This window comes from Labeo rohita, chromosome 14 (genome assembly GCF_022985175.1).
Source record: "Labeo rohita strain BAU-BD-2019 chromosome 14, IGBB_LRoh.1.0, whole genome shotgun sequence".
NCBI classification, from domain to species: Eukaryota; Metazoa; Chordata; class Actinopteri; order Cypriniformes; family Cyprinidae; genus Labeo; species Labeo rohita.
This window is the reverse complement of record NC_066882.1, coordinates 8,173,544-8,193,341: the sequence shown is the minus strand read 5'-3', so window position 1 is coordinate 8,193,341 and position 19,798 is coordinate 8,173,544. Positions and strand designations below refer to the sequence as shown.

The 19,798-nt window shown below is 35.9% G+C and overlaps 1 protein-coding gene across 1 annotated transcript in view; it reads left to right on the top strand.

Moving 5' to 3' along the window:
* Window positions 1-5,776: 5,776 nt before the first annotated feature.
* The window catches only part of map7d3 (MAP7 domain containing 3), a 35,084-nt gene continuing 21,062 nt past the window's right edge, over window positions 5,777-19,798 (top strand). Inside the window, 7 exon segments of the mRNA XM_051128027.1 lie at window positions 5,777-5,924; window positions 14,824-14,925; window positions 15,498-15,578; window positions 15,959-16,122; window positions 17,940-18,048; window positions 18,553-18,648; window positions 19,687-19,788. Coding sequence (XP_050983984.1) covers window positions 5,837-5,924; window positions 14,824-14,925; window positions 15,498-15,578; window positions 15,959-16,122; window positions 17,940-18,048; window positions 18,553-18,648; window positions 19,687-19,788 — 742 coding nt within the window. The 5' untranslated portion in view covers window positions 5,777-5,836.

Below are 19,798 nucleotides of genomic sequence, written 5' to 3'. Positions count from 1 at the left end.
GCCAGGATATTAAGTAAAGATCATGTTCCATGAAGATATTTTGTAAAATTCCTTGCATAAATATATCAAAAATTTTGATTAGTAATATGCATTGCTAAGACTTTCATCTGGACAACTTTAAAGGTGATTTTCTCAGTATTTTGATTTTTTTGAACCCTCAGATTTTCAAATAGTTGTATCTTGACCAAATATTGTCCTATCCTAACAAACCATACATCGATGGAAAGCTTTCAGATGATGTATAAATCTCAATTTAAAAAAAAAAAAATGTAAATGTTTTGTGGTCCACTGTTAAATATATATATTTTTATAATTATAATCAAATAACTAAAAAATGCTTTTGTAATTTTTAGATTTTATATTTTACTAGTGTTAAACATTTCTACAGATAGAAGTAGCACCGTTGATGGTTTTATGTGGGTAATTACAGTACATTCTGTGTCATTGAACATCCTGGTCTTTATTCCAAAACACCACATGAGGGCGTTATATTATGTAATATGGAGCTCTTAAAAGAAAGACAACATTTCAAACCAAAAGCCCTGGTTTCCATTCCTAAAAACACTTGCGATTTCACAACAAATTACAACAACGGTTATTTTTAGCCGCTGCAAGTGAATAATTCAGTAGGTCAAGGTGGTTTGTCTCCTCCCTTGTAAAAAATAGGGGGAGACTGGGGTGGTTGTAACATTTTTGGAGTTCTTTTAAGACAGTGCATTCAAAATGTTATTCAAACAAGTTACAAGTGTAAACACAAGAAGGGAGCTGTTACATTTCACCCCATTGTCCGGGTTAGCTGAAAAATACCCTGGAGTGAGATGTAACATTATACAACAAGGATTATGACTTCTTTAGGATTAGGATTATTTTAGGATTATTATTAGGATTATATATATATATATATATATATATATATATATAAGCTTTTTATGCAACACTGATGTTTCAGCATAATTGTTGTGTGTTATATTAGCATCATGATAATAAAACTGAATAATGTGCATGTGTGTGTGTGTGTGTGTGTTTAAGCAAGCTTGTTAATGTCAGATATAGAATTTTGGTCTTTTTCCTTCAAGACCTAGACATACTGTCTTGTAGCCGTGAACTAGTTCACCTTACAGGTATCAGCCAAAACTTTGCTTGCATGGAAAATATCTACACAGACACATAATAAACATAATTTAACTTGGATAAGTTTAACTACAAAGTATAAAAAGTTGCTTTTTTTTTTTTACCTCAGAATGAGTTTTTCTCCTCTAAAATCTGCTGTGTCTGCCACAAAAAACTAAAATGATAAGAACTACAATGAGAATGTGTATAGTGAATTTGAATTTGTAACTTGTTCCTTATTTAAGAAATTGGTAGTGTTACTACTGACTCTTGTTACAAGCATCCCTGGTCTCCCCCTACCCAAGACGCTAAGTTAAAATAAATAAATAAATACATACATACATACATATTTTATAAATGCTTGACACTGACGGTGTAGGGACACAACTGTGAAACTTTATCTACTTTATTATGGATGAGACTTCTGGTTCATTACCTGGTAGGGAAATAAAGAGAAGAATAACACATGCAGTAAACTGTTTGTAGTATAAACCAGTGGGTTCAGAATTAATATAGTACATTAAAATAACTTGGTAAGACTCACAAATTTGCAATATCAAGCAGCAAAACGAGCTATAGCTAAAAATAGCTGGACGTGGATGAGACCGAAAGCCAGACCCATAAAATATACAAATGGCCTCAAATGGAAAAAATGCGTCTGGATGAAAGAGGAATATAGATATAAATAATTACAATAAACCCTTTTTTCTGTCAGCATGACAGCACTTGTTTCTCAATATATATATATATTTTAGAGAAACACTACCAGTCAAAAGTTTTTGTACAGTAAGATTTTTTAATGTTTTTTTAAGTAAGTCTCTCCTCTCTTCTTTCTTATATTTCCAAAGATTTACATTGTGTGTTTTTCATAAACAGAGGGAGTGTTGCCAAAACAGTTTTAAGAAAGGGATTAATCAACCTTCGGTTTTATGTTTCTCTGTACGTGAGATCATTTTAAAACAAGGGGAAAGGAAGGTTTCGGCCTCCACCTCACCATTTCCTCTAAATTTCCCATTCAGGGTATTTCTACAAGAAGCTTGAAAGAATTTACCACAAGGCTGTGAAAAATTACACAACAGTGTTCCTGTGTATGAGGTTTCACACATACTTCTTTACACCTCTTTCTTTAACATATGACACTTTACATTATCATTTCATGCTTGTGACAGATATCAGTTTAGACTTTATATTTAGATATCATCAATTTTTATTTAAAAGAGTAAAAATTCAGTGCTGCGAATTTTTCAGTAGTGGTTGAAGTGCAATTATTGAAAATAAATATAAATAAAAATAAATACTACATACTAAGACAGTTGTAACAGCGTATCTTCAGCTGTATCAGTTGTATTAGTTGAATTAGTCATAGCAGCTATTCTTATAGATTGTAGCTTTGTGTGGGCTAGAGCTTCATATACTCGATACATCTGAAGCCCTGACATTCCCTCACAGGCACATGCATTACTGGCTGCTTACAGTGTTAAATAACACAAGTGCTGGTGCATTATTTAATACGTGTAACTGATACAAGGCTCAGCCTACTATAAAAAATGAATGAGGGGCCTGGAAGCTATGGCTAAAATGAAAGGAAGTAGTCTGAGATGCCTGAAAACTAGTACTGCCAAAGGGAGTATGGTGTTTTCTTAAAGGGAGGGGTTGACCACAGCTTTGCTGATCCTGTCAGTTTCCCATTCAACATACTGTCAAAGCTCCGGTGTAGTGGTAAAAGGAAAATATCCCACGCCTGTGCACCAGACCCCCTTGCTTAGTGTTGTGGCATTAAAGCATAACTTCATGAAAATAATATCCAGTAATATTTTCGAATTTTATGTTTAAAAATATTGTGTGCTCTCATGATATACACTACCAGTCAGAAGTTTTTAATGTTTTTTAAAGAAGTCTGTTCTGCTTTCCAAGGCTGCATTTATTTGATCCAAAGTACAGCAAAAACAATAAAAGTTTGAAATATTTTTACTATTTAAAATAACTACTTTCTATATAAATACATTTTAATGTGTTAGGTTTATGTAATTTATTCCTATGATCAAAGCTAAATTTTCAGCATCATTATTCCAGTCTTCAGTGTCACATGATCCTTCAGAAATCATTCTAATATGCTGATTTGCTGTTCAAGACCTTGATATTATTATTATTATCAATATTTAAAACAGTTTTTCAGGATTCTTTGATGATTAGAAAGATCCAAAGATCAGCATTTATCTGAAATGAAAAGCTTTTGTAACATTATACACTATACTATTCAAAACATTGTAGTCAGTATGACTGTAATATTTTCATTTAGCAAGGATGCTTTAAATTGATCTAAAGTGATGATGAATACATTTATAATGTTACAAACGATTTCTATTTCAGATAAATGCTGTTCTTCTGAACTTTCTATTTATCAAAGAAACCTGATTCTACTCAGCTGTTTTCAACAACATAATTTTTTATGAGCAGCAAATCAGACTATAAGAATGATTTCTGAAGGATCATGTAAAATGAAAATTCAGCTTTGAAATCACAGGAATAAATTACATTTTAAAATATACGCAGTTATTTTAAATAGTAAAAATATTTCAACATTTTACTGTTTTTTCTGTCTTTTTATCAAATAAATGCAGGCTTGGTGAGCAGAAAACATTAAAAATCTTACTGTTTGACTGGTAGTGTAAAAATGTTCAACAGATTGCTAGATCGCAAATATTATAATTATTCATAAAATATAATGACAGTTAGGCCTGTTTATTTTCATGTCTAAAACACCTTTTGTAATGTGTGAGAAAAAAATATTCTCCTATAAAGAAGACAACATTTTTCCAAAATCATATAAATAGCTTTTATATTGTTTTACTAAAGTCACAAAAAATATTATCTATTATCTTTACCTTATTTATTTATTTATTTTTGATAACTAACAGTTATCAAATTGATGGCCGTAAAATATATGTAATTATATATATATATATATATATATATATATATATATATATATATACACACACTACTCACAATAAGTTAGGGATATTGTTATTTACATGAGTGCTTTTCCTATTTGCTCTGAATTTTAATTAAATAAGTAAAAGTTCCCTTTGATATTACTAATAATGTATGAGAAGAAACACCATTTTCATTAGTTTAATATTTATTACCCCCAAAATTTAGACAATAACAAGGATAGCCCCAAATAACAAAAACTGACAATGTCAGTAGCGGGTGTTTCCACCATTTGCCGCAATGACAGCTTGACAGCGACGTCTCATGCTCCTCACTAGCCTCATGATGTTGTTCTGAGGCAATGCGTTCTGCCAGGTCACATGGGGGTGGGGTACGATCATCCAGTCTCTGCTTCAACTGGTCCCAGACGTGCTCTATGCGGTTCAGGTCAGGGGACATTGATGGCCATACCATATGAGGCACTCCAACTTCCTGAAGTCGAGCTGTGACAATTCTGCCACGATGTGGTGGAGCATTATCATCCATGAACAGAAAGTTGGGGGTGTGCTGGTGGAATTGGGGGATGATGATGGGTTCTATGATGTCTCTGAGGTAAGAACGTGCAGTGACTGAGCCATGTACAATAACCAAATCTGTTTTGCGCTGACTGGTGATGCCTGCCCAGACTGTTGCACCTCCTCCACCAAAGCAAACCCTGGGGACCATGTTGACCTCAGCGTATCACTCACCTCGCCCTCTCCAGCAACGCTGACGACCATCATTTCTGTGCAAGGTGACCCGACACTCATCAGTGAACAGGACGGTAGACCACTGCTGCATTGTCCAGGTCACATGGTCTTGTGCCCACTGCAAACGTTCACGGCAGTGTCTTGGTGTCAGTGGAGTCACCTGCAACGGTCGTCTGGCATTCAAGCCAAAGCGGTGGAGTCGGTTGCGAATGGTTTGTCTGGAAACCCTAGTACCCCTCACATCTCGTAAACGGGCCTGCAGCTGTGTGGCAGTTGCATAACGATGTCTGAGTGCATAGGTCCTTAGGTACTGGTCATCGTTGCAGTCTGTCACTCGTGGGGCTCCACTCCTGGGTCTGTCATGAACTCTGCCAGTAGTTCTGTGTCTTGATGCAAGTCTGCTGATGACACTTTAAGACACAACAAGTTCACGAGCAACATCTGACTGCCTGCCACCGACCCGAAGGCGCGCCATGGCCAGGTGGCACTGCTCGTCCGTTAAGTGACGTCGTGTGTTCATGGCTGTTTGAATGATGATCTTGGAATGGCTTACTGACAATACCAGCTTTTTATACCCACAGAATGTTGAAATTGATGCCACATTGAAAAGGGTTGTCTTTTGGTATTGGCCCCAATATAAGGCACACCTGTACACAATGAGACCATTACATGGAAAACACAAAATGAGGTGTCTATCACCCCAATACAATTGCTTCCCTATCCCAAAAATGTCTGAAGTGAAACAAACACAGTATGTATGACATCCACTGAGTCTCTCACAATATCCCTAACTTATTGTGAGTAGTGTATGTATATATATATATATATATATATATATTTTTTTTTTTTTTTGTAACTTTTTCCCAAGTTTTCCACGGAACCCCTAGCACCCTCTTGTGGTTACAGACACCGGTTTAAAAACTACCGAGTAACGACCACTCTTCCTGTGTCCTGTAGGGCGTGCTGTCATACGCCAGATGTCGCTGTCGCCGTCTGTACACCGCGGAGGGTCGAGCAGCAGTCGGCGTCCCCGCGCGCCTCTAATGTGTCAGCGCCAAACAGCAGGAAAAAAAACTTCGGCAAAAATGGCGGAGGGTGCAACGTCTCTGAAAGGGTTGCGGGCTCAAATGGGTAAGAATTCACCGGTTTACAACCTCTTTTGACAAGTTATCCTTGCTTAAACCAGTCATATGACATATCTTTAGTACCGTGGCTTTGTTTGGAGGTTGTTCGGACGGCTGAAGGCTTAAATCCGTTACTTCATTGAGGCGGTTTGAGGGGGAGAGTTAGCGGGCTTAGATGGACGGATAACGGCCAGCTAACTGCTAAACTTACTGCAGCACCGGGCAACAAGTTTGCGTTTGTTCACTTTTATGCTCTTGTACAGTTTAATGTGTAGATAGGATGAGTTTACGAACGCTTAGAGGTTTCTAGTGTTGTGTTTGCTGGGTCTGTGGAGAGGTTTGATAAGTGATGTCTGGTTTGACAGCGACACATCATCTCATCTTTGTATGGCGCTCTTATCTCTACAGAGCCTATATCCGTCCGATTATTGTTTTAAAGTTGTTGTTAATCTACTATACTAAATATTCACTTAATATAATGCTTTTAAATGTGTATACACCCTCTGCAGTCTCGTAAGTTAGTTTCTATATGCACTTCCTATATAAATGGCAAAAAGAGACACTGAAATTGATGTCGAAATAGCTCACGTATAAATTACACAACTCCATGTTTGAAGGAGATGAGTATTTTGTATTGATTTGAGCTGTATAAGTATAACTATCAACGTGCACAGTTCAGCTGCAATAATCAACTACATACAGGCATCTCAAATGTATCTTCATATCTTATCATGTTAAGTGTGTGAGCTTCTGTGTTGGTCAGTAATTGCTAAACCGGATGTCTACACTACACTTGGAGATGGACCCATAACTTGGACGTTTAGAAGAATATAAACTGTTATTTTCTCACTATCAGCAGCACTGCATTTACTTTGTGCAGCAAACCACCAAACTCTGTTTACTAGTTCCTCCCTCTAAGGAAAACATGCATGGTTTGCTTGCTTTGCATCCTCTTCTGCCTTGCTAATGAGGAATGATTTGCACTTTGATGGACTGTGTTTAGCCTATGTCATTAATAAACAAGTTGCTTTGGCTTTCACCGTAGCCTGTGGTTAAAGTCACGGCATGGTAAAAGTTCTTGTGTAAGAAGTATAACAGCCTTGAAAGACTTCTGCTTTTTGTATGTCATTTAACCTTGTTTTCCAGAAGGTTCGTTGTTGTAGAAACTGAATTCAATTCATTTGATTACTAGAAACGGGTCAGAGTGTGGTTAGAAACCTCAAAGTGGGTTCACGTCAAGAGCTGCATCCTGTCGGTGTTAACCCTGGCCTGACTGCAAACATAATATAGGTGGAGTTGAGTGGTCAGAAAACTGCACATATTTGGTTATGTCTGCAAGAATGAATGGTCACATACCATTTCTTTTGAGGTCTATTCAGTTTTTTTGGTAAGGAAGCTATTATTGAAGAGCATGAAAAATAACATGGCCAGTTAGAGTCATGTGATGTTGAGCTGAGCTGTTTTGTTATCGTAATCCACCAGGCTGGTTATAAGTCAATATTAAATGGGTAGCACCTTTGTTTATCAGGCGTGCTCATCATTCTTAGGGCTGTTAATAGTCAGGGCTTCTTTTCTCTGAGTGGTTATTTTAAAGGCTGTAGCTTTTAGAGACACCAGTATATGGAACAAATTTGTGAAGCAAAATGGCTTGTATTTGTATGTCGGTCCTGCAGGTGATGTACATGGACCTGTCAAGCTTTTTTGCTTTTCTAGTACAGATATTTGTTTAAGTGCAGCAGCAGTCAAATGTGAAACCCAGGATCACTGGACAAGTCTGTGTTGTATTTCTGCAAAATGATATTTATGATGCTGCTTGCACATTACATAGTACTTTAAAAGTCAAATGTCTAGTGACATGTTAATATGGTATTGTTTTATATGGTTGGTTATTGTTTGCATTTTAGCAGTTCAGAAATGAAATGTCCAATAACTGGTGCTAAAAAAATGAATGCACCCTTAAAGGGATAGTTCACTCAAAAATGAAAGCTCTGTCATTAATTAGTCACCCTCATGTCGTATCAAACCCGTAAGACCTTTGTTCATCTTCAGAACACAAATTAAGATATTTTTAATGAAATCTGAGAGCTTTCTGTTTCTGCATAGACAACAACGCAACTGACACATTCAAGGCCCAGAAAGGTAGTAAGGATATTGTTAAAATAGTCCATGTGACATCAGTAATTCAATCGTAATTTTATGAAGCTATGAGAATACTTTTTGCATGCGTAGAAAACAAAAATAATGACTTTGTTCAACAATTTCTTCTCTTCCATGCAAGCATTTGTCATTGACAATTTGTCATTGACATTGTCAATGACAAGCATTTGTCATTGACAATTGTCTTTTATCATAACTCATGACTCATACCAAAGCCCTCTACTTCCCAAGTCCAGTGATGTACCAGGTGAGCTACCTAGGTTGTGAACGTGATAGTGCACTTGTGGGTGCAGAATTGCTTAAAGGTCCAGCACTGATGATAACACTATCAGTAGCCTCCAGGAAGCAAGCATGATACTGTCTAAATGTTAAATGTCATCATCATCGATCTGCCTCTTGAAATAGCCCAAGCTTACATAGCCCAGGTGTCCCCACTAATCCTGTACAAGATCTGCATTGTGGATAGGGCTGGGTCAACCAATTAGTCAATATGAGGGAGATTAGTTCAACTAGAGTTCTTTTTTTAAGTTTTGATATTTTTAGCAACTGTGCTTTTGCTAATTAACGTAGGTATAGCCACACGTGTTCACGTGGATATCTTTAGATATTTAAGTCACTTGTGCTGGTTTGTGAGCTTTAAAAAAGAAAGACACTTGGATTTTGTATGTATTAATGTCTGATCGAGGTCAGTTGAACTCAAAACCAACCTATTATATACAGCTGAAGTTTTACATACACCTTGCAGATTCTGCAAAATGTTAATTATTTTACAAAAATAAGAGGTATTATACAAAAATCCATGTTATTTTTTATTTAGTACTGAATAAGATAGACAGGGTCATTTTTATAAACTCAACAATAATTTTCTCTTGTGGACTATATGTTAACGTCTTTTATGTGACATATCTTATTCAGGTCAGTACTTAATGTAAAAAAGAACATGCGTTTTGTATGATCCCTCTTATTTTGGTAAGATAATTAGCATTTTGCAGTTTTTGCAAGGTGTATGTAAACTTTTGACTTCAACTGTATGACTTCTTTAGGCAACTCGCCAACTAGCTGATTTTGAAAATATGTACCGTGTATTATGTGTTAGTATGTGAATGTATGTAAAACCACAGCTGCGCCTTCTGTTGAGGCCTGAATAATTGGACAGTGCAGGCACGTTCCTCCCCAGGCATCTGCCCTGGAGACTTCCTGTTGTCCCAATAACGGGCTGCTACTGCAGCAAAAAGAGAAAGAGAAAAAAAGTGAGGCGAACAGTGAGCAGTAACAGGACCCCACTGACCCACTGAGCACTGACTCTCCCTGACTGCTGGCTCTCCTTGGATGTGCATGGCAGGACATAGAGAGCGTAGTGTTGCTATTTGTATAACCGTTCTTTGTGTTCTGTCAGACTGAGTGAATGAGGGTTTGTTGATCAGCCCATCTTGTCATCTGACAGTTTGAACGGGGCAGCTGTTGTCAGAAGGGATGATGTAACCCTCGTCTGTTTTTAGTTTGTGTTTTTGCTTAAAATATAATTTAAAGCTCAACGGTCAGCAATCACGGTTGTGTAAGTACTGGGAACAATGCAGATTGTCTTTTGATTGTGTCTGTGGCCATTACATAAGGCAATAGTGCAGGATCTGATAGCTGATGATATGATAACTGCTTTGACACCCAATAATCGGGAGTATCTTAATCACGTCAAAGCATTGTAACACAATGCATTGTTTCCTTCTGATACAGATTAAAAAAATAGCTCATCCACAAATGAAAATTTGCTGAAAATTTCAGGATATCCAAAATGTGGATGAGTTTGGTTCTATATCGGAACAGATTTTAAGAAATTTTGTATTACATTACTTATTCACCAATTGCAGTGAATGGGTGCCATCAGAATGAGAGTCCAAACAGCTGACAAAAAAATCACAATGATCCTGTAATCTTGTGATGTGAAAATCTGTGTGTTTGTAAGAAACAAAGCCATCATTAAGGGGTTTAACTTTAAACTGTTGCTTCCAAGCCAAAATATGAATGTGAGTCATGGGGATTACTTGTGGATTACTGTGGTGTTTTTATCAACTGTTTGAACACTCATTCTGACAGCTCCCATTCACTGCAGAGGATGCATTGGTGAGCAATTGTTATAAAGCTATATTTCTCCAAATGTGTTCAAATTAAACACATGGTCAGATCTTATGCAGTTAGTGGTCTATGATGATGAACTGTTTGCTATGTGCTCATTGCCCCCATAAAGTCTTAGTAGCTGCTTGCAATTTCACAGATGTTAATATTTGTTTATATCATTGAAACATTATTGATCAGTGGCCTGTAAAGAACATGCAGACTAATTGGAGTTGCTCTGAGGAACAGTCTGAGGTCAGCTTGGGCTTGGCTTCATTGTCTTTACATCATGAATGTATGAGTGAGGTCTAGACAATGTCTCCATTGTGTTTGACCATTGTAGGCCCGGTGTTCATTTGCATGCCGCGTGTCGCAGAGCCCACAGTGTGAGGTTCAGAGTATGACTCAGATGGCGTTTGCATATTCAATGAGTCTGACGGACTATGGCCTGAGTGCTCTTCAGATACATCTCTCCTCCTCGTAGGCCATCCAGAGCTTTAGATAAGACATTTAAGAAAGAACAAATGCTGAATTCGATTCACAGTAACTTTCTTTAAATGTAAGCATTTTGTGCAGGTGAATATGGTACTTTCACTTCAGCAGAAATTACCCAGCCTCCTCTATTTGCTGCTATTTTGCATCTGTCAGTAGCTGAAGTAAAAAAAAGCTTAAGCTATTTTAATGTTTTGTTTTTTTTTTCGTTTTAAATTTACTGCATGGTGGGCTGTCTGAGCAACTAGTCAATTATGTCATATAATAAAAGACCAATAATTATGATAATATCGTTAATGTGTTACTAAACATTAAAGAATTAGTAAACTACTCTGTCTTCCAGAGAGTTATTTCATTAATATTTGTACCATTATTTGTATTAATAAACACAGTTATAATTACTAAAACATACATTGATTTAACATATCAGTTATCGGACATAATTCAATACCGGTTGAGTCATTTTTCCTTATTGCCTGTGTTAATGTTGCTGATTGACTGTTGTGTTGTAGCAATATGGTGCGGAGATTCAGGTTATGTCCTGCTTTTGATGATTGCACTGTCGTAAGTGTCACTCAGCAACAGTTGCTATGCGATTTCCATGCAGAGGAGGACTCGAACAGCCTCAGGCAGGCTCTTACATTTTTCTGAAATTGTTGAAACATGTTTTTGTAATCTCACTCTTTTCATGCTGTTCTTTTTTTTTAACCTCTGTTGTCAAGAGGTGAATTGGTAGTCTTTATTTAGAAGCCTGCAGTCTGACAGCTCAGACATAACATCCTCCTAAGTCGCTCTCCTAAACAAATTTATAATTCTGCAGTCTGCAGTGCTCATTAGGCAGAGCTTGACCTGCAACAGGTTTTGTGCTCTTTTATATGCATATGAAGGTGTGGTATATTCATAATACATCCTCTTTTTTTGGGAACTCTGTTGAAAACACATAATCTTAGGTGTTAATATAAGAGGATGGCTATTCCCTGCACATACATAGCATTCATATGATTTTATGATTTTCTTGGACAGATTTTCATGCTACAGCACCACAAAAAAAATTATAGTTTACTCAAGTTGAATGTAAAATGATTATGATGAAATTAAAAGGAGTTTCCTGTTTCAAGTACCTGGTAAAATACCAGAAGTGGCGCATTCCACGAGTGAGAATCCATGAAACGCCTTATTGGACGGTTTTCCAAGATGATATGCATGATATAGTAAACCCGTTTAAAAATCATAATAAAGCATAATTCTATTGTAATTTCACTAGACCGTTCAGAGTAAATACAGCTCCACACAAACTGTTATCATTTACTTGTGTGGAGCATTTTAAAGTCCGCCTCTGCATATTATTGTGAGTTTGGGTTTACTATAACTTTCATCTGGGAACGCGGTATGTGCCATTTTATCAGATTTGTAAGGTAAATCATTTATAAACCTACACACACTCAGGCGAATACATTAATATCTCAATATGCTAACTGTTCATAGCGATTTCGAAATAAAAGCTCAAACCCTCAGTGGCTATAGCATTTCTGTCGTAAAGAAATGGCTACATATTAAAGATTAAGTGGACATTTGAATTGAATGATGTTAGTCAATATTAAACACGTATTAGATTGCGTAGTAAAGTGTAAAAACAATCGTCAATGTACATTAGCTCTATTGTTTATAATACTTGTATGTATATTTTAACAGCTTTGTTCAATAAAACCATATGATTTCTTGCTTTTGATACTTTAAACTAATTATTATTGCTTCATTGCTATTATATATGAATTTTTAAGTAATTTTAAAGGTTACTGTTCATTTACATCTATTTTTATTACCACAAAAAATTAGAATTATAGGGTCCTATGAAATCCGTTTTATTTCCAAATTCAGGGTTTTTTTCCATTTTAATTTTTCTATACTCTGTTTTAATGGTTAATTTAAATATCATTATTCAAAAAGCCTGTTTAATTGTTTGTTTTATTTATTCATTTTTACCAAATTCTGTGTTTTCCAGTACTTTTCTGGATTCCATTTTAATGGTAAAGATTACTCGATTACCAAAATATTTGTTAGTGACAACTCTAATATAGTTACAAATAAATATCTTTCAGTTTACTAATATGACTGAAGCCAGGTTATTTAGACCTTCCTTTAAAAAATAAGTTTGTCTCATGCTAAGATTCAAAGAAAACAGAATGTGATCAGAAACATTTTGGGACTATATGGGACTAGTGTGGACTATAAATGTTTTTCCCCCACAAAAAAGCATGGTCAGCCGTTGAACTCTTTATGTTAGTGAAGTAATTTTCCAGCACCTGATAACCCCTTCTGTTTTATTGTTGTCAGACTTCCGGTAAAGCTGGTTTCCATCATGCTTTTCTGCTGTGGCTGTTATAGATACTCACACTGCAGCACATGCCAGCCTCTGGGCACAAACTTCCCTCCAGAAGGCCTGATGTCTTTTTCAAAGTCTTTCAGTCTCACAGTGTACCACATGATCACCAACAAATCAAAATACATTCCAAATGAGTATAAATCAGTGGGCTTGAGCAGAAGTTAGATCTAGAGAGATGGCTTTTTCTCCGCCAGTAAATTACGCCAAGTGGTGCCCTCTCTTCAGCTGACGCTCTATCAGCCGCAGCATCTTGATTTTCACCATACAGACATCACATGCTCCTTCATCGCCAGCACAACAAACACCCTCTTTTTTTCCACTCTTTCTGACACTCTGTTTTCGAGGGAGAGAACTGTTACAAAGGCACACGGACTTGTTGGTCACGTTTTCCCCATATCCTTCCTTCCTCCTGTCCTGCCTGCCACAAGACTGCCGAAAAGCATTTTAAAGGTGTATTGTTTTAAGCAGAGATGAAAGTAGAACGTATTTATTGTTTTCTGTTATTTTAGCTCCAACAGTATGTACACGACTCGCACAGTAACATAGGGTCCTGTGATTTCCACAATGCGAAAAATGCGGACGGAATCGTGGAATCCACTCATAAAAACGGAATTTACTGAATAATGTGGAATGTCACAGAATTTTTCAAAGTTTGAATGAATTAATCAAAAGTAGATCATTACACTTAAATCAAACCGCAATATGTACTAGTATCTGTAAATATTATGCCGCAAAAATACCATTTAAATGTGAATCCTAAATGTTCTGCATGTCTCTGTTTTACGCTCTCGGTGATTTCAGCATCTGTCGTCTCACTAAATGAGGACATAAATACATAAACAGTATCTGCTGAGAGTCACTTTATGAGCATTTGACCGTTCCTTTTAAGGAAAACTAGCGTTACATCATATACAGAAATGTAAAGGTGGATATGGCAACCCGTCAAAATAAACGTTCAACTTGAAGACATTGTGCCAGATATATATTACTACTATTACTACTACTAAAATTAATTATTTTTAGGGTATGATCACACAACATTTCTTCCATGTTTGAATTTTAATAGTAAATGTAGTAAATTCCCCTTTGTTTGCCAAAAAAAAGTTTGCTTCATTTTCGGTAATTAAAAGATAAATTAAATTAATGTTTTATGCCTTCATTTGATAACCAGAACATTGTAAATACACAACACAGAATTTCTGGAGGTAAAAAAACCTTTCATAAGGCTATTTTAAGAATAAATTTGAATAAATTAAGTATGCATTCAAATAATTATACCTGCTAAAACACAGAATTTGATAATAAAAAAAAGTGAAAAAAAAAAAAAGAAAACATTTCATAGGGCCCTAAACGTGTCATTTTTGTTAAACCTTTATTAAACTGATGTGAAATTATGTAAGTTTCATGATTTTAATTAATTAGACATGCTCTTTGATTAATAAGAATTTAATTTAACCATTAAAAAGGGGTTGAGAAAAATTAAAATGGGAAAAAACGTAATCCAGAAATATTAAAATGGAAAAAAACGGAATTTGGAAAAAATTTAAAACGGATTTCATAGGGCCCTAGTAACACACTATCCAGATGAGCAGTCAGAAGTGGAATAGTTTCTTATGCTAGAATTTAAAGTCTATTTCACAGGACATTCCTATAGCAAGTCTCTTTAAAATTAAATTAAATGCTTTTGCTTGTTGCTTCTTTCCTCTTTTGCTTTTTAAGAAGTAGCAATAACATTTTTATGTGCATTTTCTCATTGTATTTCCAGCTGCAGCTGCGCAGGCGCAGGCAGAGGAACGGCGCAGCCAGGCAGGAAACAGCCCAACGCCAGCAGCTCCAGCCAGCACACTGAAGAGCCAGACAAAGCCAGGTAACAAATGATGATCTCAGACTGTCACTGCAGGGATCCACAAGGATTTTTTTATTTTTTATGAAGGCCCAGTTGTGCGAGTAGTACAGGTTTTTACACTGAAACAAAATTAACTATTATAAGTAAATGCATTTTCATTTATTAATGAGGCTCTTTGTCAAATTCAAAAGGTAACAGTTTTTCAGTTTAAAAAAATGCAGGTGTTTTTATTGCAGGTTTGCAGTTCTTTTTCCTTTTCATTTTTTTGTTTTGTTTTGTTGTTTCTGCATTCTTGCTTTGGTTAATTGAGTAACATGCTGTCACACGACAGCCTCTACACTCATTAAGGCCACGCAACACTTCCTGTATCGTGTCCTCACGCACGCCCATGACTCAGTGTCAATACTGTATCAGGTGTGGTGAGCTCATAGCTGAATCTGTAACCTGAGCCTCATGTAAGACCATGCAAAAGGATTATCTGCACAACGGATACTAGTGCAATCTGCCCGAGAGCCTATTCACGGCCCAGGAAGTGTTCAGATTTCGCCTGATATGCTAGTTATGTGATGTTGTGTTCTGTTATGTGTTCTTAGTCATTGATGGGGCAGCCCTGAGGATAGACGACAAACTCAGAGTGGCCAAAGAGAGGAGAGAAGAGCAGGAAAAGCAACATGGTGACAAAGCAAAAAAATTCACACAGCAGGTGTTGGCAACTTTAGATGTGCATGTGACAGTTGACTTGTGGATCATTGGCATACGAGTGATAAGAGCAGGAGAGTAACACATAACACAATGAGAAGAATAACGCTGTGTTTACAAGACAGTGAGGTGGTCATTTGCATAATTTATTCATGAGGTGGATACTGGGAAACAAGAGTTCAGCATTCATTCAAAATCATAATATATACTGCATTCATTTTGAGTTATACAAAATGAGACCCTTGGTGTCAAAAAGTTTGCCAACCCCTGCACAGAGTTAGACATAATTCCTTCTTTTACATTGCAACAAATCATACAAACACACCTGCTAACGCACCCTGTTTGGCTCGTTCAGCGGCCCGTGAGTCTCAGCTCCTGGAGCGAGAGCGCAAAGCCCGGCTGCAGGTGGAGAAACAAATGGAAGAGAGACAGAAGAAGGTGGAAGAGCAGCGCAGGAAGGAGGAACAGAGGAGAGCTGCAGTGGAGGAGAAAAGGAAACAGAAATTAGAGGAAGAAAAGGTAAATACTTTTATTTATTTATTTTTTTTAATAGGAGCTTAGATCTTACCACCCAACACAGAGAGAAACAAACTACTGTTCAAAAGGCGGAGAGTAAGATATACACTACTAGTCAACAGTAAGATTTTTAATGTTTTTTTTTTTGTTTTGTTTTATTTTGTTTTTTTTTTTTAAAGAAGTCTCTTCTGCTCACCAAGCCTGCATTTATTTGATCCAAAATATAGCAAAAGCAGTAATATTGTGAAATATTTTAACTATTTAAATTAAGTGCGTTCTAGTTTTAAAATGTAATTTATTCCTGTGATCAAACCTAAATTTTTAATTTTTTATCATTACTCCAGTGTCACATGAGCCTTCAGAAATCCTTCTAATATGCTGATTTGCTGTTCAAGAAACATTGTTTTTATTATTATTATCAATATTTAGAACAGTTGAGTAAATTTTTTTTTCAGAATTCTTTGAATTTGGGGGGAAGAAATTATAGAATTTAATACTTTTATTTAGCAAGGATGCTTTAACTTGATCAAAAGTGTGTGTAGTGGAGTAGTGATGCTAAAAAAATCAGCTTTGAAATCACAGGAATAAATTACATTCAAAAATTATTCAAAGAGAAAACCGTTTTTTTTTAAATAGTAAAAATATTTTCGAAATTGTACTGTTTTTGCAGTACTTTGGATCAAATAAATGCAGGCTTGGTGAGCAGAAGAGACTTTAAAAACATTAAAAATCTTACTATTCAAAAACTTTTAACCTGGTAGTGTACTTTTTTTAAGAATTAACTTTATTCAGCAAGAATTTATTAAATTGGTCAAAAGTGACTATTATACATTGTTAAATAAGATTTCTATTATAATAAATGTTCTATTTAACTTTCTATTAATCAAAGAATCCTGAAAAAGTATGTAATTGTTTCTACAGAAATATAAAGTAGTGCAACTCTTTTCAACATAATAATAAATAATAAAATAATAAGAATGTTTCTTGAGCAGCAAATCTGCGTACTAGAATGATTTCTGAAGGATCATTTGACACTAAAGACTGAAGTAATGGCTGCTGGAAAATCAGTTTTATACCATAGAAATAAATTACGTTTTAAAATATAATTTTTTTTAAATTGTAGTAATATTTCACAATATATTACTGTATTTTTAAAAAAATGCAGCCTTTGCAGCCTTTTTCTTTTTAATGTTGAAATTCCGTTTAGAGGCTTTTTTTAAGACTGTAAAATGCTTTACACACATACCCCCGTTTTCACAGACAAGGCTTAAGCCTAGTCCTAGACTAAAATTGAAGTCTAAGCTGTTTCAGCTGAAAGAAACTGGCACAGACTGCTTTAAAAATATATCAGTGCCTTTGTTTTATTTCAAGATACACACCAGTAATGTTTTTTTCTAAGCATGTCTATAAAAATTACTTAAATGTCCTAATTGAACTATAGCCTAATTATACAGGAATTCTGTTACATCTCTACAGTCAGCTGGCCTTGCTTGCCTTTTTTGACTATTAGAGACAGGCTGTGTTATTCATTTAAATGCCCTTTCTTATTAGGCTTTTTCATTAATACCCTTTTATCCCAACATCGTCACCCTTTTGTAAGAAATTGGATCAAATTAAACAGGTGACTTTGTTAGTCTTACAGTCATGTAGCAGGACTCGTGTGTTCTGTGCAGTACCTGACATGCAAAATAGCCTGGAATCATGGACTTTGTTTTAGTATTGACACCCACACCTTTTCCACGGTCACTGGTGCACAGCTCACAGGATGTATCATGGCTCTATTTGTCTAACAAAATGTGTGTTTCTGTGTGTGTGTACAGGAGCACTATGAGGCTGTGATGAGACGTACCCTGGAGCGCAGCCAGCGAGTAGAGCAGAGACAGAAGAGATGGTCCTGGGGTGGACTTTCAGACTCTGAAAACAAAAATGGTATGAGTGCTTTTCCTAAGTGCCAAAAGATCACCTTATTCAACAGCTTTTCCTTATGAAATATGAACAGCCTTGTTTCACTGATTGTCCCACAGTCCACCCAAGTGTGTTATGACCTATAAATCTATGAATAATCGTCATCTTCTGACAATCCTGACTGCAATGATTTGTTGTTAAAGGTGGAGTGTATAATTTGTGCACCACTAGACTCAGATATGATTGATATGAGCAAAACAGGTAGTCCTACCCTAATTAAACCTTTGGTTGTTAATTGAATTTAATAGAGTCACAGTGTTTTGAACTGGGACTGTTTTGAACTCCAAACATCTCAAAAATGACATACTTCACCTTTAACAAGTCATGTTTGTTTGTTGGTGGTTGTGTGCAACACCACTGAGGGATGGAAATCTAATGTTGTCAGCTGCGTTGTTTCACCTCTCTCACCTTCTCCATGGAGAGAGAGAGTTTCCAATAGCGACCTGTCTGTCCCTGCCCCTCCCACAGGACAAAGTGACAGTGGCTCCACCTCCTCCCCGATTGCTATAGTAATCTCCCCTGCTTCTCCAGCTACCAAGCCACCCAGGAATCAGACGTCACAAGGTGGTTTATACAGTTTGCCTGCCCATGGCGTGACTTGACACAAACTGCCCACTCCTCCTCTTCGCTCATACGTGCACTAATCTGACTGGGGCTGTACTGGCTGTTTCTCATTCGCTCACTAAATTGTTTATAATGATGTATTTTCTTCACTTGCCAGGGATTTTAACAAAGAGCAAGTTCTTCAAAGCACTCACCTGGTTTTCTGGGGATGCATGATGCTTTGAGTTTTAACCTTTTTTTTTTTTTTCAGTTATTTAGATTTAATGACCCTTTGAATGTTTACTAACAGTGTTATGCTTGACTTTTTATAGTTTGATGTAGTCGGAACTTTTGCACAGTTTTGAATTTTTTTTTTTTTTTCATCCTTTAATTAATATTTTGTAAAGTGCTATGCAATGATTAACCATGATTAATCACATCCAAAATGAAAGTTTTTGTTTACATAATATGTGTGTGTACTGTGTGTATTTATTATGCATATATAAATACACACACATACAGTATATATTTTAAAAAAGTTTACATGTATATATTTTTATTGATATAATTAATATTGTATATTTATATTTAATATATACACTTATTTTTCTTAAATATATCTATGCGTGTGTGTGTTTATATATACATAATAAATATACACAGTACACGCATATGTAAACAAAAACTGTTATTTTGGATGCGATCATTCGCAATTAATCATTGCACAACACTAATTACTTACTACAAAACTTTATAAAAATTTATAATATATAAAATATATATATATATATTATATTTTTATATATTTTTATATATTTATTAATTTATTTATTTTAAAATATTATGTGAATTTAACAGACATATAAGGCAATTACACTTTCAGGTTTAGCTATTTAGTATACTTAAAGTTTTTTTTTTTGTTATGTGTAGCTGTTACCCTGCCCTTAAAATGTAGGTAAACCAGCTTGTATTAGTGTAATTAACAATAGCTTAGCACGTGCAAACCCTCTAATTCCACTCCCTGTCTGTCTTTGTGTGCGTATTTACCCTCCCCTGTAGACAAGCGCTCTTCCTCTACTACGAACCTGAAACAGACTGACTCAGTCATCAGCAAGCGTCTCTCCTCATCCTCAGCCACCCTCCTTAATTCTCCCGATAAAAGTAAGTGCCC